The sequence below is a fragment of the Emydura macquarii genome, unplaced genomic scaffold (assembly GCF_026122565.2).
Source record: "Emydura macquarii macquarii isolate MOO-44397 ecotype Brisbane River unplaced genomic scaffold, CSIRO-AGI_Emac_v2 contig_587, whole genome shotgun sequence".
In the NCBI taxonomy this organism is placed as follows: Eukaryota; Metazoa; Chordata; order Testudines; family Chelidae; genus Emydura; species Emydura macquarii.
The window spans coordinates 6437930-6465332 of NW_027130724.1; the positions used below are offsets into that span (position 1 = coordinate 6437930).

The window sequence follows — 27403 nt, forward strand, 5'->3', positions numbered from 1 at the left end:
GCCAAACATGTAGAGATGATGGCCAGAGCTATGAAATTTAGAGTGGGGTATGAATTTAGAAATAATCATAGAAATATAGGGCTAAAAGAGACCTTGAAAAGTCATCTACTCCTTCCTTCTGCATTAAGGGAGAATGAACTACATTTAGGCCATGGCCCTTAACATGTTTGAAGACTGTTAACTGGTTCCCCTTCAGTCTTTTTTTCTTAAGACTAAACATACCCAGCTTTTTTAACCTTTGCTCATAGGTCAGGTTTTCTAAAACTTTTATCACTTTTGTTGCTTTCCTCTTGACTCTCTCTAAGTTGTCCATATTTGTCTTAAAGTGTGGCACCCAGAACTGGAAACCATCCTCCAGCTGCGGCCTTGCCAATGCTGAGTAGACTGGGACAACTACCTTCCTTGTCTTACATACGACAATCCTGTTAATACACCCCAAAATTATATTAGACTATTTTTGCAACTGCATCACATTGTTGACTCATATTCAGTTTGTGATCCACTATAACCCCAGATCCTTTTTAGTAGTACTACCACCTAGCTAATTTCCCAGTTTGTAGTCAAGCATTTGATTTTTCCGTCCTAAAAGTGTTGTATTTTATATTTATCTTTACAACTTTCATTTTTTGCCTTCAGGCCAATTCTCCAATTTGTCAAGGTTATTTGAATTCTAATCCTGTCCTCCAAAGTGTTGGCAACTCCTCCCAGTTTGGAGTCATCCGCAAATTTTATAAGCATACTCTCCACTCCATTATTCAAGTCATTAATGAAAATATTGACTCGTACCAGACCCAGAAGAGACCCCTGTGAAACTGCAGTAGATATATCCTCCCAGGTTGATAGCAAACCATTGATAACTACTCTTGGAATACAATCTTTCAACCAGTTTTATACTCACTTTATCGTAATTTCATCTAAACCACATTATGCTGAGATCTGAGCATTTGGTTCAGCCCATTATACAGACAGAAGGTAGTTGTGAGTTTCTGAGCTGAATCCATATTTGGTTTTCCAAGTTCAGAGCTGTTCAAATTCGGGGTTTGCATATGGATCCTCCCCTATTAAAATACCAAATATCCTGGGCCAAATGCAGCAGTCCTTACTCAGGCAAACCCTCCATTGACTTCAACAACATAGCAAACATTTTGAACAAAATAGCTGAAAAATGTTTTCCTCCTTTATCTATCTGCTAAGATTAACTCACAATACGAGATTCTGTGCTTTCCTCTAAATGAGCTGATCAGCTCACCAGTACATAAAATGATGTAAGGAAAGCAAATGCTGCAGATTCCTGTGTTCTTTTAGGCCTTAAGTGTAGTTAGCAACAAGTAAATAACTCACAAAAATTTCAACTAAATTTATCCCCTTCTTTTCACTGAAATTCAAAATTTCAACAGTATTTTTCACTGAAATTTTGAAATTCAAAAATTTCTTTGGTCCAGCTTCAGCCTGAAGGACATCAGCAGCAATTGCTAAGAGAAACACACAAGCTGAAACTCAGAGTTTGGCAAGAGTAAGGTTTTTCCAGCTCATTTTTACCTGGCCAATGATTTGACAAGCTACTATAGAAATATAGGAGATTTGAAAAAAAGATGGAGTGTGAAAGGCCCTCTTCCCCATGTTTTCACTGAACTATTTCACTGGTAAGATTTTTCCCTATGGCGGGGAGAGAAAGATTTCAGAGACCGAGCACTATTGTCATGGCTCAGACACTGGCTAGAGCCATTCTGCATATTGCTTGCATGTAGCCAGCCTTCAAGTTAGGCAGGTGTGCTTCAACATTGGCTGTCTTATTTTCTTCGGAAGAAGTGCGACTGTAAGGAAAGTGCCCACTAGCCATTCCCCCTCCCCACCATTAAGCTGAATTCTTTTCAACTCTCTTTAGATATATGTTAAAATCCTCCTGAAACAGAACTGAGGGCCAAATTCCAAGAAGTACTAAAGTCAATTGGACTTGCAGGTGCTCTCAAGATTTGACCCCAGTTTTTAAGCTTTGCCTGTGATAAGGGTAGGATGAAAACCCCTTTTGGGAAATGAAGATATTTGTTCAGCGAGATTATGACACCAACTCGAGCTCAAGGGTTTTTGCTGCCAAGTGTTTTCTGAGGTATGTTTTGTCCTTCCTTCACCTCACATTCCTTCTCAGAGGTTTTGTGTACATTAGGCATTTTTTATCCCAAATTTCCCCACTGTTGCTACAACCAGTTCCTTCCATCAGGGGTAGTGATGGTGGGGCCTGCAAATGTAGACAGAGTGCTAACATTTTAAGGGCTGCGTTGTATAGATTTGCCCAGAACAGGATTAGATATCGTGGTGCTAGTAACGCCAGCATCCACCTGGAGCCCTGCCTGTGCTAGTGCTCCCGCCATTGCAGCAACAGATGGAGCTCTCTCATGCGTTTCTGGCGGCTGCAGAGCAACATTCTATAGATGCAGTTGTAGATCCATAAGATATTGCAAGGCCTGCTCTGTGACGTAGTCGATACCATGGACGGAGCTGAAACAGTAGCAGTGGTAAGAGATTTTTTCACAGACAAGCCTAATACAGACACCCTCAAAACCCCAGAGCAACTCAAATGTCTTGCTGCCCCTAATATTCCGCTGCCTATCCTGCCCTGAGTCACAAAGCCACCCTTGTACTGGAGAAGTAGCCAACAGAAAATCAGAAGCATGCACTGACGTGGGTGAAGGTGCCATTCATGCTCCATGTTTATTCACTTCTTGTCAAACATGCAAAGAGATAGTTGAGAGTGTTAATAAGACAGGCAAGTGTACCCATTAAAAAAGATTCTTCCTTCTCACCTTTGTACATTTCCCCTTTCTTACCTAACTTCCTCCCTTCTTTTGGATTTCAAAAATAAATATTAATATGAAATGAATAGACCAGGTGATTTTTCCTTTCTTTAATCTGCATGCTCCTATGCTCTAAGCATGCTTCCTCTCACTTTTTTCTGGTTTCCCAATTCATACCTTTGCTTGACTTTTATTTTGCCCTCTTCTGAGGTGATTCATTTCCTTTTCATATAACCCCTTTTCCCTCCAAGCCTTAGCTTGCAAGAGTTCAAAGGTCTAACGATTTTCTGTTTTATTTTCCCATATGCTATTGCTTTTTTGTTGTTGTTCTGTTTTCTTTTGTTCTGAAGTTTAGTAGGAAGGTATGTGGCATGACTGCTGATTTCTTTTTCTTCAAATTTGGAAGAGGATTTTGTGTGAAGGAATCTTCAGATGGAAGAAGAGAAGGGACAATAGAAAAAGAAACATTAACACTAAAGGTCCAAGGGCTTGGTCAAAGCCTATTGACATCAATGGAAAGACTCCTGTTGGTGTTAATGGTAGAGCTAATCAGAAAAAGGGCTTTATTTCTGTGAAAAATAATGATGAAAACAACAACAAAAAATCATTTTCATCTAAAGTTTGACATTTTTGGTGAAAAATTAAAATATTTAGACCAACCCCCTTTTTTTTTTCATCCAAAAACTAAAATATTTCAATGTGGAAATGTCATTGTTGTGCCTCATGAGCGTTGCGATATGGGTTCTTCATGCTTCCATTTTCCTGTATAAGCTGGGCTCTCTGACTGGACTAAATGTCCTCTGATGTATCATGGTCTCCATTCATGGTGAGGGAAGGCAGTTGTATCACGGGAGTCCCTGGCTGTTGTGCATCATGAGAGATGTCATCAGCTGGGAAGCTGCCCATAGAGGAGAATTAGGACATGAGGAAAATAAACTACAACTCCCATGAGGCATCCCAGCAGGATATCCAAATCAAAATGTTTTAGGCATTTGAGTTTTCAATTAAAAATCAAAATTTTCTGTGGAAAGCAAACATTCTTTACAAAAATTTTCATTTAATGAAAAACAATTTTCTGTCAAAAATAATTTTGAAGGAAAATTTACACCAGCCCTAATCCGAGAAGTTTTGGATCGGGTCCCAACTCTGAAGTCCTTGCAGACCCAAAAAGTCTTGGATCACACCAGCATCAGGCCTTTTATAATGGAAAAGAAGTAAAATGAAATGCTATCATCACATAATTATTAGACCTGGTTGAAATATTCTGAAATTTAAAAATTTCAAGTGTTTTTTGGACAATCTTTGCCCCATTTTTTTGTCAAAATTTTGAGGATAAATGTCCTTGCAAATTCAAAATCTGAAAAATGTTGACCAAATTTTTAGCCAGTTGAGAAATGTAGAAAAAAATAATGAAAAATATGGTACAATCCTTTTTCATTTGGCCAAAATATCATTACAAATCCAATTTAGTAAAATTTCAACCAGATCTAATCTAATAATAATATAATCTATAATTTTGTTATTGGTATTTTTTATTTTTTATTTTGCATGCTTTCTCACCTGGTCATGTTTTCACACCCGTATTTTTTCAGCTTACCATCAGATTGTTCTTTTGATTCATATCAATTTTATTAATTCTCTCTCTCATCTCATAACTCCAACATTTCTAACTCTTTTCTCACACCCACCTCATTAATTTAACAGAATTTGACTATTTTAGTCAGGTGTTTCTTTTTCTAATTTTCTTTTTGTCATTGCCTCTCATTCCATGATGCTTCCGATCTGAAGAAGTTCATGAGGAAGGTATGTGAAATGACTTCTGAATTTCTCTCTTTCCATCAGCAGTGCTAGCAGGCACAGGAATTCTTAAGAAGGTGGAAGGAGAAAAGAAAATGTTTCATTCATGACAAATTATTACTCACACAGCATCATTTGCATCTAAAATGTCCCCCTGTACATTAATATATTAGCAATACTCACTGCATGTAAAAAGGCACTAAGTTTGAGGGAATATGTAAATGCTTTGAAAACCTCCATTTGTCAAAACAATACAGGTCCTGATCTTCCCCTTTTACCAGTTTTCCAGGGTTGTAGATCCATTGATTTCATTGGAGTTACTCCTGTTGTCACTGGAGAGACAAAAGAAGCAGATTCAGTAGGCATATTGGGCCCTTGGTGATGTGTGTCTGTCTCTCCCATTGGACAACACAATCTCTTCTTTGTATGCTCAAATCTCCCACTGACTTCAATGAGAGAATTGGGTGCACAAAAATACAGGAATAGGTCCTTATTATGTGCCACACAGGAGCATTTATTACAGGATAATGTTTAACCAAAGATATTTGAATAATGGATCCTTTTGCATACCTAAGCATTCCTTTATAAGGTTTTAGTCCAGCTATGAAGCTTTCTACTAAATGTCAAATTTGTTCTCTCATGTAATTTTGCAGAATGTAAACAGACGGTTTTTTATTTTTAAAATGTAAACTTTACAAGGCTGTTGTAGCATATATAGCCAAATTTGGGTAGCTATGCTTCACAGCAGAATGTAGGGCTTATAAAGTGGATTTAACTAAACCTTTGCATAACAATGACACATGGATTGTACATGATATTTACAAGATAGGTAGGTGCATGCGGGAAAGCAGAATGTTGGAATTGAGATTTGGGAACCAGAACATAGTAAATGAGACATTTGTAAACCTACATTCTGGATATGAATAGCAACACGGTGTGTATATTCCCATCAGCTTTGTACTTTTATGTTTATGGCCATGTTCAAAATAAGTGTAAATACCTTAGTAAGCCATATGGATCAGGACCACTTGGTTTACACTTTATTTTTTATTACATATTATGAAGATTTACACATCTTTCCATGCACCTGCATGCTCCATTTACCTGTCTCCATTCCATAACATCCAGCATTTTTCCATTTCTCGTCTTTGTCTTTCTTTTAATGGTATGAATTTTCTTCCCCTGTAACCAATTCATATTCCCCTCATTGGCTTGAAAGGTTTCAGATGGTTATAATCATGTGTTGCTTGTTCTAATTCTCTTGTTTTCCGTTGCATTGATCTTGTTCCCTGACACTTCCCACCTGATGAAGTTCATGAACCAGGTATGTGACATGACTTCAGAATTCCTCTTTTCATCCTGTCTTAGTGTGTGCAGGAATTCAAAGGTGGCAGAAAGGGATGGGATGCAATTCTGTTACATCATCACTTACAGCATTTTGGCTTTCAGTCTTTCTTCTCTAACTTTCTCTCCGTAGATTGAGAAGTGATAATGACAATCACTGCATGAAAAGTATTATACATTTTAATATGCTGGGCCAGAACCTCAGCTGTGTAGCTCCGTTTGGGGATCCACTTATTTGTACCAACTCAGGATATGGTCCCACTTTCCCTCTGAGGGCAGGATTTGGCCCAATACATTTAGACAGTGTTTTCCTAGCACACTAGTACATACATTTTCCCAGCTGCACAAAAGCATACTCATACACAAAAGCATGTGTAAAATTTTTATACTAAGCTACAAGTCTACTTTAGTCCATAGCTTTGTAAACCATTCACTAAACTCTCTGAGCTCTACTCTTTACATAAGTACACAGCAGAGCCTGTGCATGAGAGTCCATTATTTGGGCCGGGTGCTGGAAGAAAGGAATGGTTGTCTGTCCTGTATGATCCTCATATCCCCCTGGCTCCAATGAAGCCCCTGCTTGGGGACTCTTCAGGTTTGTAGAGAGGAGGGCAATATAATGGGAATGGAGGGAGCTGGTCTGCCAGATTCTCATCCATCTATCCACAGGGAAAGTCTATAGTGCAAACCAAAAACCAGATCCAAAGTCCACTGAAGTCATTGGGAGGCTTTCTATCGACTTCACTGGGCTTCGGATCAGGCCCCATGATTGTGGCTGTATGGTCTTTTTTCACCTCTCCTTTGTGAAGACCCCACTGCAAGATGGGTCCGGGGAAACGGAGGATCTGTGCAGAAGTTGTGCTGTCCCTGTAAAACTGGAGTGAGAGCAGAATCACCTTTCTATTTGAACATTTTGCCAGCTTTCCATTTTGTACCTGCAGGCTCTTTTTAGATGTTGCAGTTCTTCCCCATCACTGTGTCTTTCTAATTCCCAGCCTGCTTTGCCCTTTGTACACCTTTAATTAAATTAATTTTCCTCCCCTCTGACTTATTCTCTGGCTTGATAGAGTTTGCAGTTGTAAGAATGTTTTTCTCTTAACGACCTAATATTCCTGTTCCGTGACACTTCACGCTAATGAAATTCATGAGGAAGGTGTGTGACGTGACTTTGGAAAATTGCTGGCGTGGGTAGGAATTCTTACGGTGGTAGAAGAGAAGAGCAGATAAAAATAGACTTGTTAATGATATATTATAACCTACAGCTCCTTTGCTTCTCATTTTCTTTCTGTAACCTTCTCTCCTGACATGAACAAGTGATAGTGATGACGAATAGTGATTGCTGCAAGGAAAAAATGTACTTTAAACTTTTGGGAAATGTAAACCATTTAAAAAGATGATGGTGACACAATTCTTTTTGGACCCTGATCGTTGAGCCCATTGAAATCCATTGAGAGACTTTTTCTTTTCTTTGGGCAATCTTCTGGTCTCCTATTCTACATAGCAGATCAATCCTTGAATGTAAAGAGAGGATCATCTTGAAATTAAACTTCACTGTGCAGATCAGAGAGCAGTAATCTGCTCATGGTGAACATAATCCTATACTCCAAAACTGAAGTATGGCCCCATTGAAGTCAATGGCAAAACTCCTACTGACTTAAGTGGGGCCAGGATTTCATCCCATATGCATATGAATAGATATATGGGACCTATACCATTTACACTTGTAAAACTATGTTGTTGGGCATGATTTAAATAAATGTAAATCTTTGTAAACCAAGGGGAGCCAGTAGTACCTGGGTCATACAATATTTATATATTTTACAAGATTTACATTTTTGACCATTCATCTGCATGGTCCTTTTATCTCTCACATCCAGTTCCATGTCTTTCCATTTCACATCCATATATACCTTTTGTTCTTTTTTTTACTGTTATTCATGGTCTTTCCCTGTAACCTATTCAGAAATCCCTCCCAATATTGCCTTCAAAAAGTTTCAGGTTGTTGCTATCCTGTGATTCTTGGTTTGAATTCTCTTGTCTTCCTTTGCTTGTTTCCTGACACTTCCCACCTAATGAAGTCAATAAGGCAGGTATGTGACATGACTCCTGAATTCCTGTTTCATCTTAAGTGTTATTGCATAGAGCTGTGTGGAGAATGGAAATTCTGTTTTGCAAAGGATTTTGACATTTTGAAATCTGGCTTTGTTCTGAATTGGAGCAAAACCTGAAAAGTCTAAATTCTCCATAAAAGAAAATTCAGTAAAATATTTTGCTTCATTTTGATTTCAACTTTAAAAAACAAATTATTATATTAAAAAAAATAAAAAAATATCAAAACAAGAAGTTGTTTTGAAACAAAAATTCAATTGTTTTGCTCAGACAATGTCAAAATGGGACGTTTCAACATTGTCAGAACTTTTCTACCCTTTTTTCTCTAAAAACAAAATTTGAGAGAAATTGACACAGCTTTGCGAAGCGTTTTGATTTCAATGCAACTGTGTTTTCCAATGGAAAAGGGTTCCGTTGAAGTTTTTCTGACCAACTCTATTATTATACTCAGGAATTCAAAGATGGTGGAGAGAAACAGGAAATAAACATAGATACACTGATGATAAATGATAACTTACAGCTTCTTGTCTTTTCGTCTTCTGTTAATAACCTTCTATGTATCATGAGACAAATAATAATTATAGTAAATGCTAACTGCTGCATGAAAAAACATAACAACATTTTGAAGAACATATAAACCATTTTATTGGCCACTGAGAAATTCACAATTGTCATTATGCTGTGAACAAATGTCACTCAGAGCTTCACAATGACAGCAGAGATACTACTCAGATCTTCCTACTGCAGAAGTATAGGCCACTTCCAGTTTAGCTAAACGAGACCCTCCACTTTCCAACAGTATAGGTCCTATGACACAAAGTTAAGGTGTGCTCATTCCATCCAGTAGAGGTTAGTGGTGCATACATGAGCCAATGGAGCTAGATGAAAAGTTTTGAATTTTCCATTTTTTTCAAACTTGTGATGTTTATATAGTGCTCAAAATGTTTCAAACATTTAAAAATTTCAATGAAAAATGTTCATTAAAATTATTCTGTGTATTTTTGACCATCTCTGTTAGCTACAGCATTAAAAAACTTGTAAAGAGTTGCAGAGAGAGAGCCAAATTTTGCACATGATTATGTGTGTAAGACTACCATACCAACTAGAGCTGCATAGGTAAATGTGAGGGCAGTATTTTGGGCAATATATTTGGATAATGTTTATATAGAATTATTTTATGAATTCTCGTTTTATATTTTTCCCAGTTGTTAATAAGGTTGTGTAAACTTTACACCAAAAGTGTAGTTGGTTCTAGTCTGTAACTTTAATAATGACAAATGACTATTGGTTGGTTTTTAACTTATATTTATTATTTTGTTGCAACTTGTAAGAGTACAATTACGGCTGAGACACAGTAGCTTGATGGAAAAAGATCCCAGCCCAAACTCATTTTCAGTGCTGCATGCCCCCATTTTTCTTTATGGACTGGATTCCCCAGTTGGACTACAGCTCCCATGGTTCATTGAGGCCCTTATGATGCATCACAGCAGCTCTGCAAGGGGGAGACTGTGATACATCACAGGAGATGTAGTCTAGCCAAGGAGCCCGGTGTATAAAGGAGAATGGGGGCATAAGGCACCTGAACTACAATTCCCAAGAGACTCTACAGCATCATTTCCAAATTGATAGCGTTTGGTTGAAAATTTTAGGTTTTTGATATTTTGTTGAAAAGTAAAAATTTTCTGTGAGAAGGAAAAACTTGCAAACAGCTGAATTAAAATATTGTATGTGTTGCTTACAAGAAAACCACATTTAGGGCTCTCATTCCTCCAAGGCAGGTGACAGATTAGTTTTGCACATACAGCTTGATCCAATGAAACTGAAATCTACAGGAGCCCTTGTGTTGGCTTCAGTGTGCAGTAGATCAAGTCTGTGTACAGAGAGTGTCATATGGGAGTTGAGTTTCACTGTACAGATCTGAAAGCAGGAGTTTGCTTTTACTAAATATCTCAGCTATAAAACTATTGTCCACAAGCACAGAATGGAAACATGATGTCTCTATTCTGTTCACATTTATAAAACTGTTTTAAAGAAACGTAATTCTCTGTAAACAAATGGGAGCCAGCAGTACTTAGTTCATATAATATTTATGTATTTTTCAAGATTTACACTTTTTACCTTTCATCTGCATGCTCCTTCTTCTCATTTTCCCCTTCTCTTCCCATTTCACACCTGTATGTGCCATTTGTTCTTTCATTAATGTCCTTAGTTTTCTTTTGTTGTAACCTATTCCTAGATTACACCCAACCTAGGCTAGAAAAAAGTTAAGGTGGTTGCCATTCATTGTGTCTTGTTTCTAATTCTCTGTCTTTCTTTGCATCTTTTCCCCCTGACACTTCCTATCTAATGAAGTGCATGAGCCAGGTATGTGATGTGACTTCTGAATTCCTATTTCAGTCTCAAGGATTAATGTGCATAGGAAATCAAAGGAGGTGGCAAGGGAACAGGAGATAACAATAGATATTTATGATAATTTTTTACTTACCGCTTCTCTACTTTTAATTGTTTTTCCATAAACATGTCTCTAGAAAAGAAAAAATCATGATAACTAATGCTAATTTATGGGTGTAAGAAAAATACATTTTAGGAAAAATGTGAACCATTTTAACATCCACTTAGAACTGGATCTTTGTCACTATGTTGCACACCGGAGCTTTGTTCTGATAGCAGGGATAGAGCTCAGATCCTCAAGCCCCTGCTACTTGAGCTAATGGAGAGCCTCTTCTAGCCCCTTTTGAGCCCCTCTTTTATGAACTAATGGGGGACTAAGTTCATAACACTGAAAAGTTCCTAAAACTGAACATCTCAAAATCACAGTAGGGTATGGTGCATAAGCTAATGATTCAACAAAAGCGTCACTAATGAATGATGATAAATATATACTGAGTGTCTGATTTTCTTTATGAGAACTGCATCTCCTCTTTGCACCCGATCTCTTTCTTTTCAAACCTGTGCAGCTATTTGGATGTTGGCTGAAGTGACATTTGGTGAAAGAAAGATGACGTTGGCGGCAGAAAGATGGTTCCTGGGAACCAATCATTCATAAGACAGATGTTCAAAAAACTGCGCTTTGACTGTATTAAGAGTAGTCTGGGCAGAATTCAATTTTCTCAATAGATGTGGGTAAATTTGATTTCACAGTACACCCACAAACCGACATAAGGTATCTATGTTTATTTTAAAGCATTTAAAAAGATTTTTTATCAATTTAAATGTTCACAGTTGTGCAGAATTATGGATTTTAAACATTTTTTATTTTCATCTATTTAAATGTTCATAGTTGCAGGAAATTATGTGGGATTCAAACAATGTGGGGGTTAGACAAAATTATTTAATGACAGTAGATGTTGAGATTCAAAAAAAAGCTTTATAACCGTTAAAACACAACACCACATATCAAAATATGCACAATAAATACCTTTAAATCAAACTGTAACAAGTTCTCAAGCAGCATTTTTCTTACCTAACTGTAAATTTCAATTATTATTGGTGGAAATATTTTTTCCATCAGTTTTGTGTGTGTACAGTGAAATCGACCTTTAGGGATATTTACCATTAAAAATCTAATACTTCCAATCCTAATGAAGAGTATAGATTCCATCATACAAAGTTGAGCAGTTCTGATTCCACCCCGTAGAAGGCAGTGTTGCAAATAGGCACTCTCTAGTTCAGTACAGACTAGTTGAAATCTATCAGAGAAAAAGCTATTTTTGGCCCATTGATTATATAAAAGAATCTGGGCACTGTTGGATCTTTGCTTTCCGATGCACAGGGTCAACCATTTTGCATACTTGGAAGGTAGAGTATTGAAATTCAGATCCTAACCAAGCTGAAATTCACCACGCAGACCTGTAAGCACGTTTGTCCCCTTATGAAATGACATGTTTATAAATCAAAACTGCAAAAGGATGTAAATAGCAACAAGAACATGCAGATATGCCCTTCCAAAACTGTATTCAGGGCATAAAGCGGCATGAGTCGTAGATCCAGGAACAATATAGAGAGATTTCTGATGTTAGTTGATTATTAGCGATGGACCATTGTATGTATTTAAGCAGGTTTTCAAGCCCTATAATGTTATAATACAAATGAATGAAATTACAGGGTTGGAAAATGACAGACCCAGTATTTCTCTGAGATCACTTTAAGCCCTACGTTCACTTGTATGTTTAAAATGAAGATAAACCTTTATAAATCATGGTGATCAGTTCCTCTTGTTTTACACAATGTTTATAGGCTTTGCAGGCTTTACATTTCTTATCATGAAGCTGCATGTCTAGTTCACCTAACAGAATCCTTTCACAACCCTGTCTTCCCATTTATTTGCCCTTTTAAATGTTATTAATTTTATTTACCTATGATCTACTTTCCTAAGCACTCTCCCCTCACCTTCCTTGTCTTGAGAAAGCTTTAAGGTACTTATAATAACATGTTTCTTGTTCTCATTCTCTTGTTCTCCGTTGCATCTTGTTCCATGAAACTTCTCACCTGACGAAGTTCATGAGCCAGGTATGTGACATGACTTCTGAATTCCTCTTTGTAGTTCCAAAGTGCGTGTGTGTATGTGTGTGACCAGGAATCCTGGGTTGGTAGAGGAGAAAGAACATAGAAACAAATATTAACCACAAATGATCACTTACAGCGGTTTTCTCCATGCTTGCTCCTACTTTAACCTTACAGTGTCTTTAATTCCCAACAGCTTTTCCAGATACCCTTATTTCACCGTTTCTCACTTCGTTGCATTAATATCCTTATTTTCCTTCACCCATTCCTTGATCTCTTTCTCAGGCGCCAAAATGTTTACATATGTATTCTGTTTTCTCTATTTCTCTATCTCCCATCACTGCTTGCTCCATGACACTTGCAGAAGAAGTCCACGAAGAAGGTATGTGACTCACTTAAAGAAATTCACTCCCTTTCTTTTTCAGTGCTGGGAAAACAATATTCAAAAAGGTTAAGGTTGCACAAGATGAGGAGCAAGAAAGGAACATGGGAGGGGAAATTACCTCTTTTCTGAATGGCTTTGAGTGAACATGGAGAAAATGGTTGTGTTTGCCAAAACAAAAATAAAAAAAGTGTTATGGTTTCAAGCAAATATGAAAAGAGTGTTACAAGTTCTATATTGAAGCTTCTGGCCTAATTTTCAGGTGTGACCTCAAGTTTTGGCTGCTCAACTGGAGACAGCTTAAAATGACCTGATTTTCAGAGAGTGGGTGCTCAGCATTTTCTGAAAATCAAACCCCTTTAAAGTGTCTTATGTTGGGCACCCAAAAATTGCAGCACTGAAAATCACTAGACACTTGAAAGTTTAGGCGTTTGATTTTAACTAGAGATACTGAAGCAGCTTTGGGCTCTAGATAAAATTACCAGGACTGGTGTAGGTTCTAGACTGAAAAAATTAGCATGATGGGCAGTTCCTTCAATGATGTTGGAAAACACTTGAAAGGCTCTTGGGTGCTTTATGGTCTTTGAGAGAGATGAGGAAATTAAAATTTTGCTCTCAGAAGTGCATATTTTGCTGCCAAGTTTGTTGATGACTCCATCCCTCAACTTATAGGATGATATTTGCCAAAATTGTAACTCAAAGCACAGGTTGATCCATCTTGTCCATCTATAATTCTGTAGTGTTTCTTGGAGAATCTTCCCACACATGGTTGAAGGGTTGAGAGTCTTCCCACACAGAAAGAAAAGAAATAATGGATGAACATTTAGATGGGAGGAAGGCTGTCTAGATGAGTGGATAACAAAAGTGACTATACAGAATTCTACCAAAGTGAAAAACGTTCTATACAAAATAAAGCCACCTAATTGCACAAAATATATTAGATTATTTTTTCATGGTCCCAAATTCATGATTTCTGTACCTAATATACCTAATCTATAATGCTCAGTATAGAACTGTACAGATGGATCTGGAAGGTGTACATTAAAGAAAATGTCAGTAATTCAGTACCCATGTCTCAGATTGGGGATTAACTGGAAATTGCTGCAGAACTGGTTTGGAAATTGTTTTCCTATTGTTAGTTGAAACTATCTTCTGTGTAAAAAGCGCATGGCAAAATGCTGTTGTCTGTTGAGTCTGGTGTTCTCCTTTCTTTGTAAAATAAGCTAAACAAAGCACATATTGCATGGTTGAGAGAGATTCGGAGGAGGCAGCATCTAGAATACAGAGTGATGTGCTTTTCTTGTCTTTGTTCAAACCTCCACATATTTGATTACTAGTTTTCTTCTTATCGAAATAAGACCATCCCACAATAGGGTAGAACCTTCTGGGTTTTCACTGAATTCCAGTTGCTTGGGAGAAGGTTCTCCCTTAAACTGTTTCCTTGACACCTTTTATGATACCTCAAATTCTTCTCCGCTGTAATTTCTAGGAGGTTGGAATTTCGTATGCTAATGAGTATGGTCCCATGAAATTTGGTCAAGGGTCTGGCAAGCAGAGATGCTGGCTTAATGACAGGTGATTTTGATTATACCTATGTCAGTCATATCCTGACGGATTCCAAGCAGCTTAAAATATGGATGTTTTCTTAGATTTTTGTTGGAAGTGGAAGAAAAATGCAATAAAAAAAATTAAGAAACAACTCCATATGAATATTCACTTAAAATAAAATTGCTTTGACTGTATTTGCTCACCTTTTATTATGCAAATATGAGGATATATTTGTGCAAAGCAAATTTTGAATTCACAAATGTGAGTGTTAGCACTAGAAACCTGATTCTAAAAAGGATCAGAAACAATATATGTCCTATGTCCTATCAAAACTAACCAACAGAACATGAATTTCCAATATTCAGTTTCAATATTCTTATTTGAAGTATATAATTCAGACTCAAAGTTCTGCATATCTGGAATTATTCTACAACCAATTTAGAAATTCAAGACACTTGTTAACTTCTAGCAGGCAATTTGCAAACAGATAATCTGATTCAATTTGTCAAATAAATCACATGCTTCTAGTTTTCACCAAGTCTTCCTCCTAAATTCTATACTCCATCTTTTACTTGCCATGCAGAATTATGGGCATATGTTCTCACCTGAACTAAGTCTTCAAGAGACAGACAATGGGACCAGTGTTTTTAAGGCTCTTTTGAAAATATCACCCTTTAGGTGTATAAATATGGACTTAGGAGCCTATCTTTAGTTTTTTATTTTTGTAAAATTTGGCCAATACCAATTTCTGCACTTATTGGGTAACTGGGGACATGCACTGCGAATCAAACATGCAGTGTGGTGGAATCCATAGTATGCATTTTGCCACAACTTCTTACTTCATTAGACATGCAGAGGAGCAGAGAGGAAAAGTCACTTTCCCATGGGTCAAATATTGCTTTTGATTACACAAGAGTAAATCTGGAGTATCCCTGTTGAATGATAGCAGAGTCTGGCCCTAGAAGAGTAACTGAGGGGAATAAGTGCCATCACTAGATAACATTATCCTTTGTTTCATCATGACTTCATTGCCCTACAATAGAGCTAATTTGACTTCTCCCGCCCCAAGCTCCTCCTGTTCATCTCTAATGTCCCTTGTGCTTTCTTGCACTTGCTTTTCTTTTGTATGTGTGTGTTGGCCTTTAAGAAGAGGCCCCTGAAGAAGAAGAGCAAGAGGTTGGGTATGAAGAAGGTAAGTCTGTCTTTCTTTCTTGTCCTTGAATCTGAGAAGTCATGTTCTTTATGGGATGCTGTCAAGTCTTAGCATTGCTGCTATGTGGTGCTGTCGTATTGGTCATATCTATTAAGTCTGAGTTGGTGTCTCTTGTCTTCTGCTATGGTATTTTTGGCTGACTCTGAGTTTGTTGCTTTACTCTGGCTTTAGCATGACTGGAGAGCAAAGGTTCAATCTTCCTACGGACCAGAAAGTTTTTGGGGGAGGTGAGAAAGGTTGCACTTGTTAAGACAGTTTAGAATCTGTTAATCAGTTCCATTTAGGATGAGGTTAGTGGGCCTAGAGGCCTTAATTTGTGCCAGAGCTGAGCCTTCGCACCTGTAGGCTTTGCAGTTCATAGCCCTGGCACCTCTGGGCATATGTGTCAACTATGGAAGTAAAAAAATTGCGTGAGCCCCGACACCTAATTGTTTGAGCTCTGGCATCTTTTTCATTACAAATTAAGCACTGCCTAGAGGTGTGGTACTTCAGACAGACACTGAAAAAACTGATGTAGGCAGAAGTTTACCCAGCAGATCAACTCACTGGAATTCTCTGAGATGAATGGGAGGGAAGTTTTCTGACAGTTGCATCAACCTTACTGTCCTCCATCACAGCATTGGGAATGCACATTTTAGGGGAGATTCTCAGCTGGTGTAAATCAGTGAGGCTTTATTGAAGTCAATGGAACTATACTGATTTGCACCAGCCAAGGAACAAGCCTTGTTTCTTTATCAGAGCTATATTTTACTGAACTCTGTTCAGTTCTGGTAAAAAAAACCAACCAACCAACCAAACAACCCCAGCCATTCAAATTAAAATGAGTGGGTTGATCCTTTAACAACTTTTTATCAGCTATAAGCTAGTCAGGAGTAACAATTGCTAACATAATTCATACAGTTACCACAATAATTACTCTAATAACAATTAATACATTAATAAACTACGTTAATGTGTGTTACAGTCAGTAGCTCTCACTGGTTTTGGGACTTACAGTATAATAATTACAAGTCACTTTGCCATTTTAGTAGCTCTACTGGACAAATGTACTAAGTCCCAGGCTTCCTCTGGGTAATTTCATTTAATTCATTTGAGCCATTGGACACTCCCCTCTTGTCTCTCCTTTCATTTCTTTCTTCATTGTTATCCAGCAAGTTCAAGATTCCAGGAGTAGTGGAGAGGGAAGGGGAAAGAGTAAGTGGGATATTTACAGAAGAACAGTATCAACTGTGGATTGACTAGTGCACTTTCTTTCTTTTGCTTTTGTTCTTCACCTGCAGCTGGAGACGAAGGAGAATACTATGATGGTAGTTTGGTGATGTTCTGAGACAACAAAAATATCTTTCTAATTCCACCCTTTTGTTCTCTATCTGCTTCTAATCCTCACTTCATTTAAACTCCAGGAACTGGGCCAAAACGTCACTGCTGCAAACATCCATTCACTGTGCACATCCAGTCTTTCTGTTGTGTCTGAGGCGTTTATTCACGCATTCCATCAGCAGGGAAAATTAGCAATGGGAGAACCTTGTATTCTAGACTGTCCAACTCTAGAACCCGCTCTTAGGTTTGACCTAGAACCTTTAATAATGTATTTTCACCAAGGCTCCATTCAGAAAGACTTGTAAGCAGGGGCTTAAATTCCATTGACACGTTTAAAATTAAGAAAATGCTTAAAGGCTTTGATGAATAGGGAAATACTTAAGCACATGCAAAAGTTGGGCACATGCTTAAGTGCTTTGTTGAATCAGGATATGATGTCATTGATCTAAATGGAAATTGATTCGGGATAAAACAAAATAATTCACATTAAAATAGATGGGTAACTGACAGAGGATTTTTAGAGTTATAAGCAAATATGCATGATATGCAAAACTTGAAATTATGCCTCCCAAATATACAGCACACGTGCCTTAACCTGAAAGCTGATTTGTACCAATGGCCCTGTACTCCCACCACAAGGAAACCCATTGTATTCAGTGAGGCTGTGTATGGGTGCTAAGATCTATCTGCATGTATGGAAAAAACATCTGGGTAAACTAGCTTGCAAAATCATGGTCTCTGGCACTGATCCTTCAAATATTTAAACCCCAGTCCAGGAAAGCACTCGAGCACATGCTTAACTTCAAGTATTAAAGCTGATGAGATTAAGGCATATGCTTAAGTGCTGTGGTTGATCAGGGCCTTAAGTATGTATTTAACTTCTCTTCTGTGAGGAGTTTAATTGGCTTCAATGAGGGCAATTTACAAGGGCACGTGCTTAAGTGTTTCAGGATTGGGGTGTAAAGAAGTTTTGGCACAGCAAATAAACAGATATTTGAAAAGTTTAGGGAAGATTAACAACTCTATAACAGAGGAACTGCTTTTATGTAGCTGGTAAATGTCAATTATTGGTAACTTAATAACTATTATTGTTTATTTTATTATTACCATATCAAGGTCTATTGATGAGAAGCACTCCACAAGAGCTATGTGATAGATTATTTCCTTATTACATTTAATCTCTGTTTGGAAATTGCTTCCTGACTGAAAGATTTTTTTTTTAACAGATATTTTTTTCCCTATATGAGTTCTTTGTGGTCATCACTGAATAGAAAGGACCAAATTTTCTATTGTGTAAAAGGATACAGTTCAACTGAAGTTAAGTGGACTTTTGCCCTTTATGCTAGCAGGGAATTTTAGCTCAGTAGCCGTGCTAGGTGGAAAGACTCCCACTGATTTTAATGGGCTTTGCATACAGTCTTAAAGGCAGCCCTGATGTCTTGATGTGGTTTTGTTGCTTTATGAATCCCAGGAGCTAGAGAACTCATGGACAGCAGGTTCTAAAGTGAGAGTCTGTGGTCTTCTAACTTTAACTCAAGTCAACTCATTTTTTCTGTTTTATTACTTTTATTATTATTTTCTGGCTCATTTTTCAGCCTTTTTCTTATTTTAGGAAAAAATGGTTTGAGAACTTTTCTGGGCCCTTTATACCAGTTTTCACTTCAGGATGTGAATTCTCTCTTTCATTTTTAAAAATATATTGCTTTTCAAGCTCTTAATATTAGTTAGAAGTGTTGCTTCTGGAAAATGAGAGGAAAGGAAGCGACTAGAGAAATCTGATTCAGATGAGGTGTAGTGAAGTTGGAGTCTCAGAAAAGGGAGAGGACAGTGAGAATATGTTATAGATGTAACAAAAAGAATGGAGGATGCCTTAATGATACATATGGAGTTCCTGCACTAGCCCACTGTAACTACCAGCAACTCCTGGAATATATATATATTATTGCAGTATCGGTGAACCTGGATTTCCAGTGGTTCTTGGCAGAACTGGCTTCTTTTGGCAGGGTTATTGCGGGGATTTTGTCACAGATCCATGGTTCATGGGCAGAATGTGCAGAATATAAGAGTCAAAATCTACCATGTGCATCAAAGAATAGGAATTTGCTATAACAATTGCTGAGTGTTAACAAATTTTGGCCCAGTTCCTTGACTGATAGCCCTGAAAGAGAAAGCATCTTAAAAATAAATTGCAGCCCTGTGGCTGGTTTTAGTGCATACAGTATGTTCTGTGTGGGTCATGCACTAAAAGGGGTGTTTTTTGGATGAAAGATGAAATTTCTTTCTAGTCTCACCCTTTCCTGTTTTCCTGTAGGTGCATTTAGATGTCACAACTACAATGCTTTATTTTGAGAACAGCAAACTAACTTTCTTTCTTTCTTTCTCTCTTTCTTTCGGTATTCATTTGTTCATTGAATTATTCAGAAAACAGCAATTTAGCAGCAACTGATGCCAAAGTTTAAGATGTGGTTGGATTCACCCAGTCAATGACTGACGGGTCAGCCAATAGTAACAAACAAACAAACAAAAAAACCAATCATTCCACAGCTCATTTTCTCTCTCTTATGTCACAAATGCTACTAATGTACAATTTTCTGGTTAAACTGGAATGGTTTGGTTATTTTCTTAGTGCTTCATAGGGGAAGGGAATCCTGTGTGTCTCTGCATAACATCTGTGGCAAACTGGTTGAAGCAATTTTCCCCCTCCCAAGTAAACAACAAAAATAACAATGAAAAATCAGACAAAAAGCTCACTGTCTATTGGGCAAGTCGAAACAAAAGAAGAAGACGACAACAAAAATCTACCTGGAGAAATAAACTAATGTTGCTTTCACCAGGGATGATCTGTGACTTATTTTTTTTATGTACTCTACTCTTATGGGAGTACAGTAAATCTCTGCCTATTTGACACTTTATTAATTATTTATTATTATTGTTATTTATTTATTTATTTGCGTTACTGTAGCATCTAGAGAGCTGCAATCTGCGCGGGTACACATGCTCCATTTAAAAAAAAGAAAAAAAGATCATCCTTTGAAATGCATCAAAATATAGTTATCTGACCTCAAAGTATTACAGGGAAAAAAGTATAGTTTCTGGATAACTGGGGGCTTGGACCAATTCCTGAGTGAAGCTGAGCTCCTCAAAGCTGACTCTCTCCATAGTGGAATCAATAGGCTGTGAGCTTTTTATTTCTAATCCACCCCACCAAGCAAACAAAACAAGAGCATTGTGTGGCGGAATTCAGCTGAATTCCTAAAAGTTCACATTTAGCATATGGTTATGAAAGTCAACCTGCATCCATAAGAGACAACATTAGGATAGAAGGTCTGGGCTTAATACTCCTCCATTTCTGGGAATAACTCCATTGAATTTGCTGGCCTTACGCTGGTATAAACCCAGTATTAGAGAGATGAGAATCAGGCACAAAACAGCACATCACCAAAACAGTAAATGGCTGTTTTGTGCAGTAGGACATCTCGTTATGAAAAGCCCAGTTCTGACTATTTTGGAAGTGGTGTACACTGCATCTGTCCTCTCCTAGAGACATATGTTTCGCTCGCATTAACATTCATGGGAATTTTGCTCTGAATATCCACCAGTACATCAACTTGGGAAATCCTCTCAAACAGGATGATGAGGTTGGGTTTGAGGGACACTGCTGTGTATGAAGGAGAGAGAGAACATAGAGACTTTGGGAAACATAGAGGCCATGTGGGGATGTCTGGGAGTGAATGCAACTGGAGATGATTTACCATAAGGCTGTTCCCCTTCTGGTCTATGTATGCAACATTTTAATAGATCTGGAGCCAAGTTTAGTTCTCATTTACACATCAGTGTAAACCCAAAATGACTCCATTGACTTTATTGGAATTGCTGAGACTATTCACCCATGTAAAAGGGATCAGAAACTGATACTAGAAGGGGGAATGTTTTCTTTTACCCTCCAGCTCTGCGATCCTCCTATAGTTTTGGTCTCCAGGGGGTAAGAACTAGAATTCAGCACATAATTGAAACCATCACCTTCCAGATGCTACTTTAGGACTTTTAAACAATCTCTTGTTTCTTTTCCTTTTCTGTAGAGTTCTGATTTGAGGTAAAATCAGCTCACATCAAAGGGGAGGGTCTCTTTTGGATGTGTCTGTGGCTTAACCAATTCCTCTGAGATGTTTTTCCTAAAATTGGATTTCACTTCTGTTTCCCTGCTTTAACAAACTGCAGCTGGCCTTGTCTCTCTTGTTCTAACTGTTCTCCCTCTTTTTTTCTCTCTCTTCCTGTTTTGTGTCCATGTTTCCAAACTCAGAGGAAAAGCCCAGACCAAAGTAAGTGTGCATTAATGGGAGCTTTATAAAATACCAGTATAAATGTGCTGACCATCCATAGGCCTCCTACCAGAGAAATGTCCCCCAATACCTATGAGCAGCCTTCTTCTCCCCACCATTCATGCAACATCCAGCATTTCTGTAGTCTTTCCTAGACTGCCTCCCTCTATCAGATACTATTGGAAGGGTAGCTACAGGCCAAATGGGGAAAGAGCGTATCAAGAGGGGAAAGGCAAGTGTGCAGTATGCTCTGCCCACATTTCTCCGCTTGCTCTGTGGCCCCTTTGCAACAAAATGTGAGGATAAGAGACTGTCTGAGAGGTGCGTGGCAATTTGCCACAGAAAACAAACGCTGAAGGGTTCAGCATTAAATCCTTTCCATAGTTCTTCAAACCATGAAAGAAGACATGAGTGGGCAGAGTGGGGTGGGAGAAGGGACAGCCAAAGGCAGCATGTCATGGGAGTTACTCATACTTCCAGTGTTGCTGGCAGGCAACCAAACTATTGGGTTTGACCAGGATTCCCCAGGGATCTGCTTGCTCTAATGGATCAGTGCCCTGAATTTCCACCAGGCCAGTCTCCCCAGATGGGGCATTCAGTGGTTTTTTTGCATTAGCACCGGCATGGAACTTTACATGTGAGTTGTCCCATTCTGGGCCTTTGTGTGCAAAATGGGATGACACCATAAGCATTTGGGATGGATCATCTCCCCTGCATCTATTGGGTCATCTTTCTCCCCCCACCCATAGGGGATAGTGCAGATTGTTCCCTAGCACTACTTCCAGGATAGTTTTCAATCAAGCCATAGCTTCAGCTGTACATCCCCATCGACATTTCTCCCTCTCAGCATGGCTCCATTGGGTAAGTTAGTTAAAATCTTGGTTCTTTGTGGTTCATTTCCTTCTATTTTTCATCCCCTACAGACTGACTGCTCCTAAAATACCAGAGGGTGAGAAAGTAGACTTTGATGTAAGTATTCCTGACACACGTCCATCACACATGCACACCCGACTCTCCCTGCATCATTACTGGCCTTTGTGAAAATGTCACTGCAGTATAGCCAAGGGCAAAAGGACCCATTCTTTGGAGCCTATTTTCAGTGAAAGATTAATCTGGAGTCCATATCTGAAAAACCTGCTTACACATTGCTTTAGTTGTGCTGCTGTATTTAAGTCTTAATTCATCTTGGAAGGAGAAATTTGAAGGGTAGAATTAGTAACTGTTTATAAAGCCTTTGGTTCTCCTTCCCTGCAGACTTTTACTGTGTTCTTTATCTTTGTCAATTAATTATTCCTCAGTTTCTCAAGGACAATCCAACTGTCCCTTCATCACTTCCTAGTCCAGTCTTTTTGCTTAGTGTTCCAGGCAGCTCCCCTGACTCAAGAATGATGATAATGAGATTGGTGTTGGAGTTTAGTAAGTGGCCAGGAAAGGGATTTCATGCTATCTAGAAACTGCACACAGTGCATGGGAAATGATTATAATCTTTAGGCCACATAATAGATTTAAGCTAAAAAAAATCCCAACAGCGCACCAATAAGCAGAAAAGAGATTTAAAGGAGCAGGTTACTTGGAGGAGGTTTTCCTAGCTGTGTATGGGCCTGCAATGAATCCATACACATGAAGCAGGATATATATAGTCTGTCTCTGAGAAACAGGGCTCAGAATGACATCACTAAATAACCAAACAAATATGGACCCAAATATGTTTCTAGTAAGTCAACAGGAAAAGAAAAAAGCCCTTGTGATGAGAGGTACATGATTACATCAGGATAAGTCATATGATCATTCAGGGTCATTGTAGTGTTCACCTTGTCCACAAGAAAATGAAGCTTCTATTCATTCTGATGGTGTACAAATACTCAGGTAAAACAAGGAGCATGCCGGGAAATAAAAATGGAGGGTAAAAGTAGGTGATCCAAGATGGTCCATTGAATACAGAGGGAAGTGGGAGCTGGGAAACCAGGACTCTGTTTCCTGCTTTGCCCCTGGCTATGAACTTGGACATGTCACTAAATATCTCTGTCCTTGATTCAGCACCCATCTGAGTCAACAGAAAGGCTCCCATCAACTTAATTGGGCTTCAGATGATGCCCCTTGTGTTTCAATTTCCCTGTCTGTAAAATGAGACTGTTAGTACTTCGCCACCTTTGTACAGGAGGCTGAGAACTCAGATGGAAGGAGCTACACCAGTATTAGATTGTTATTGTAATAACGCCTTACTGCTCCTTCAGGACATTCAAAAGAAGAGGCAGAACAAAGACCTGATTGAACTGCAGGCCTTGATTGACAATCACTTTGAGGGCAGGAAGAAGGAAGAGGAGGAACTGCTCGCTCTGAAGGACAGAATTGTAAGTCTTTATGGTGCCATCATCAGTGAGGTCTGCTTCATGAGGATAGTGTATGTGGTTACCTCAGAGACTCAGAACTGAACTGGAACCTTTCAGACCAAATTGTTCCTTCTCTCCAACAAGTGGAGATGGGGTAGTAGGGGAAGAGAGTCCTTCACGGTGACTACATCTTGTTCCCAGTATGATCAAGATAATGGCTGTACATTTTTGGCTTGCGTCGAGTGAAATGTGCCCAGGGACTAAGGTGGAAATCTAAGATGCCCTGCAGTGGTAGCCTTAATGAGGAAACAGTTGAGAAGCTCGGGTCACTGCACTAGCCTCTCATTTCTGAAGAGCTAAATGCAAACCTGGGTTAATCCCCAAATGAAAATAAGTCTTGTGATATTCTCATCCTTCCTCGGGGGTGTGTTTGCTTATACCATAAAACACCACATACAGTTAAGCACAGATCAAGGCCACAGGCCGTTTCTGCTTTGACATATCCAGGATGAGGTTGCTGAAGGCCAAAACTGAGGTGAATTGGTAAAGTGATGTGGTAGATTCAAGATCAGAGCAGCAAGGCTTTGGCCGGTCAAGGATGAGGTAAAATGGCAGAGGTGTGTGGTGGGACTAAGAACTAGAACATCAAGGGGGTGTTGCAGGCCAGTAGAGAGCTGCATCAACAGAACTGTGTATGAAGCCCATAACTAGGATAGCATGGGTTGTTATAGGCCTGATTGAGGACACTTGACTGAGATGTGAATGGGAAGCTTAGACACCACTACAAGTGAGGAACTGATACAACAGCTAGTGCCCGTATAATGTCTGAATCTAAGCAATGGTGTCACTTCCATACTTACAAGAGCACTGAATTCACTCAAATACATATAAGTTATAAGAACAGAGGAAACACTGTGGGAGGAGACCATTCTCCCATGGGTCTGAAACTCAGACCTACATAAGAGTAACCCTCTTCTAGCCTTAGATAAGGCAAGGATTACAAGATATGATCACTCTAGCCCCTAGCTACACTGGGACTAAAATCATTATTCCTGAACTGGTTTTCAGTGCAGTTTAAAACTGGTGCAGTCTAATGCACTTTGAATACGGTGGATGAGGCATAACCATTTTAAAACCAGGTGTAGAAATGACCTGCTAACCTAGGGTTCCCTCTGTACATGGACAGTCTAGTTTACTTGCCCAGATTCTGACTTGAGGGAAGCCTGTCCCACACTGCACAGAGGTGACCGTACTCATTGTGATCCATCCCTGTTCTTAGTCTCACACACATTCCTTTATTTTGGGCAGGAGAAACGCAGAGCTGAAAGGTCAGAACAACAAAGAATCCGGGCTGAGAAAGAGAAGGAGCGTCAGGTCAGGATTGCTGTAAGTGCCTCTGCTTTCTGTTTTCCTTTTGACACATAACAGTAAAGTTCCTGGGATCAGACATAGTTCAGGAACTTTGAAAGGAGATGGAAAGAAGCTGCAGGTCCTGCCTGCCTCAGAAATGCCAGAGGAGATACCCCTATACTCTTAATTACAGTAAGTATAACTGGTCAAAGCCTGGGAAAGAAGCAGCTGTAAGTTCCCAGATGCATATATTCCTACTTCGTTCCCTGCAGTGACTCCTGCTGCTGGTGGAGTGGGTGTGGGTCCCCCCCCCAGACAAAGTCCTTATCGTAAATTGCTTTTTCTGTGTTGCGTTCTGCAGGAAGAGAAGGTAAGAAGAGAGGAAGAAGACGCTAAGAGAAGGGCTGAGGATGACCTGAAGAAAAAGAAGGCTCTGACCTCCATGGGTGCCACATACAGCAGCTATTTGGCAAAGGTAAAGGCATTGATCAATTGATGAAATAAGAAGGCACTACACACACTTCTCTGAGTTTTATCACAGCGCATACCTCTCTGTCCCCCCCAAGACTCCTAAATTCTCTACCAATCATTAGGAATTATCTAAGTTCGTTCCAGCAGTTGCTAGGAATTTCATAGACTTTCGTGACAACTCCGATAACTGCTTGGGATTCCTTGAAGTTTCAAGGCCTTGCAGAACTTTTAGGAGGTTCTCATCTCCTGTGGAGTAAGTGTTGTTGGGAATTCTCTAATGTCTCAAGATTGCCCCAGTACATCTGCCTGGGATGCTCCAATATGTGCCCAGGGTTCCTTAGCCCTTTCACAATACTCCCTTGCTTCATCCTGAATTTGTGCAGGGCAGCATCCACTGATGTTCTGGAAATATGTTTCCTCCAGGCTGACCAGAAGAGAGGAAAGAAGCAGACTGCTAGGGAAATGAAGAAGAAGATCCTGGCAGAGAGGCGCAAACCACTAAATATTGACCACCTGAATGAAGACAAGCTGAGGTAACATGCCCTCTTCATTTGCTGCAGGTAGACTAGATAATTTCTCAGGGCCACATGGGGAGGTCAAGGCTGACAGTTCTGAATGCAGACACAGAAATTTCTTTTAGTTGTCTGGGGCCTCCTCCACTGAAGGAGCTTTCTGCTAAGGCTACTGTGAAGCCCTTATGAGTCCAATGCTAAATTCTGTCTGTGGCTGTGCTGGGACACAAAGGGGAAAAGGGGGCAATGGATGTCATTGTATATGGTGAGGTGGACGTCCAGCCGTGGTCATGGCATAGTCAGACCACCTTCCTTTTGTTGCTATTCAAGAGAGGGTTGCCATTCATCTCAAAATTCATGGGACAATAAACCTGTAACCATGGGACTGTCAACCTGCAGACTAGTTCAGCTCCGTTGAGCACAACTTCAGCCTGAGATTCATTTTCGGCACTGTGGTATAGTGACATTTCAACATGGTGCCTTGCCACAACAACATGCCGCGTCTTCATTTTACGAGGTGTGAGGATGTTACATGGGGACAGGTTGGTGCAACATCAACACACACTGAAGCAACATCATGATGGGTTTGTGTCGTAATTCTAGGAGTACTGCAATCCAAGGAGGTGGATGGGTGAGGAAAGGGAGGAAGAGCAGGCCTCTGCCAATGTCACTAATAGTAGAGATGGGTCTGAACTGCAAAGATCTAGATGTGAACCTTCTCAGAGTTTGGGGGTTCTAGAGATCTAGTGTTCTGGCCCAGGCCAATCTCTAACTAATGTTACACTGGATCAGTTTTGCTCATCCACCTTAGCCCTGAGACTGGTGAAAGCTACCATGCCAACTATTTGGCATGGGGATACAAGCTTTGCAATCCCACTCACCACTTTTCCTCCAGTTCCTCTGGGTTCTTCACTGAGAGACAAAGAGCCAAGTAAATAAATAAACTTGTGAAAGGGTGTTAATGCCTGATAGAGGAAACAGTACAGGGCTGAAATGTTAACAGGCTAAAGCTGAGAAAAATAAAATCTGACCATAAAAATGGTGAGTGACGTGAAGATGGGGAGGAGTTTGAAGGGAAGCTGTATTTGCTGCACAAAAAAATATTTTGCTACTAGTGTCCTGAAAGCCACAGCAAACGTGACATTTCAAATGTGTGAAATATTTCTCCTGTCTTCCTCCCTCCTGAATGCACAGGGATAAGGCCAAGGAAATGTGGGACTGGTTATACCAGCTGGAAACTGAGAAGTTTGAATTTGGAGAGAAGATGAAGAGCCAAAAATATGAGGTGGGTTGAGAAGCAAGTTGGTCATGGCACTAGTCACCTCTGGGTCCAATCTGCAGGAACTTGAAACTCCCTTAGGAGATATGGGATGGGGATGTCATTAAGTTAATTCAACACACAAATTTTGGAAT

The 27403-nt window shown here is 39.3% G+C and overlaps 1 protein-coding gene across 1 annotated transcript; it reads left to right on the top strand.

Annotated features, from left to right (window-relative positions):
- The first annotated feature begins 12896 nt into the window (after positions 1–12896).
- TNNT3 (troponin T3, fast skeletal type) lies at positions 12897–27284 on the top strand. Its single transcript, XM_067540423.1, has 8 exons — positions 12897–12927; positions 15623–15667; positions 16969–17003; positions 23562–23678; positions 24966–25043; positions 25369–25482; positions 25902–26011; positions 27185–27284. Exons 1-8 carry the CDS (start codon positions 12897–12899, stop codon positions 27282–27284), a joined length of 630 nt encoding a protein of 209 aa, XP_067396524.1.
- The last annotated feature ends 119 nt before the right edge of the window (positions 27285–27403 follow it).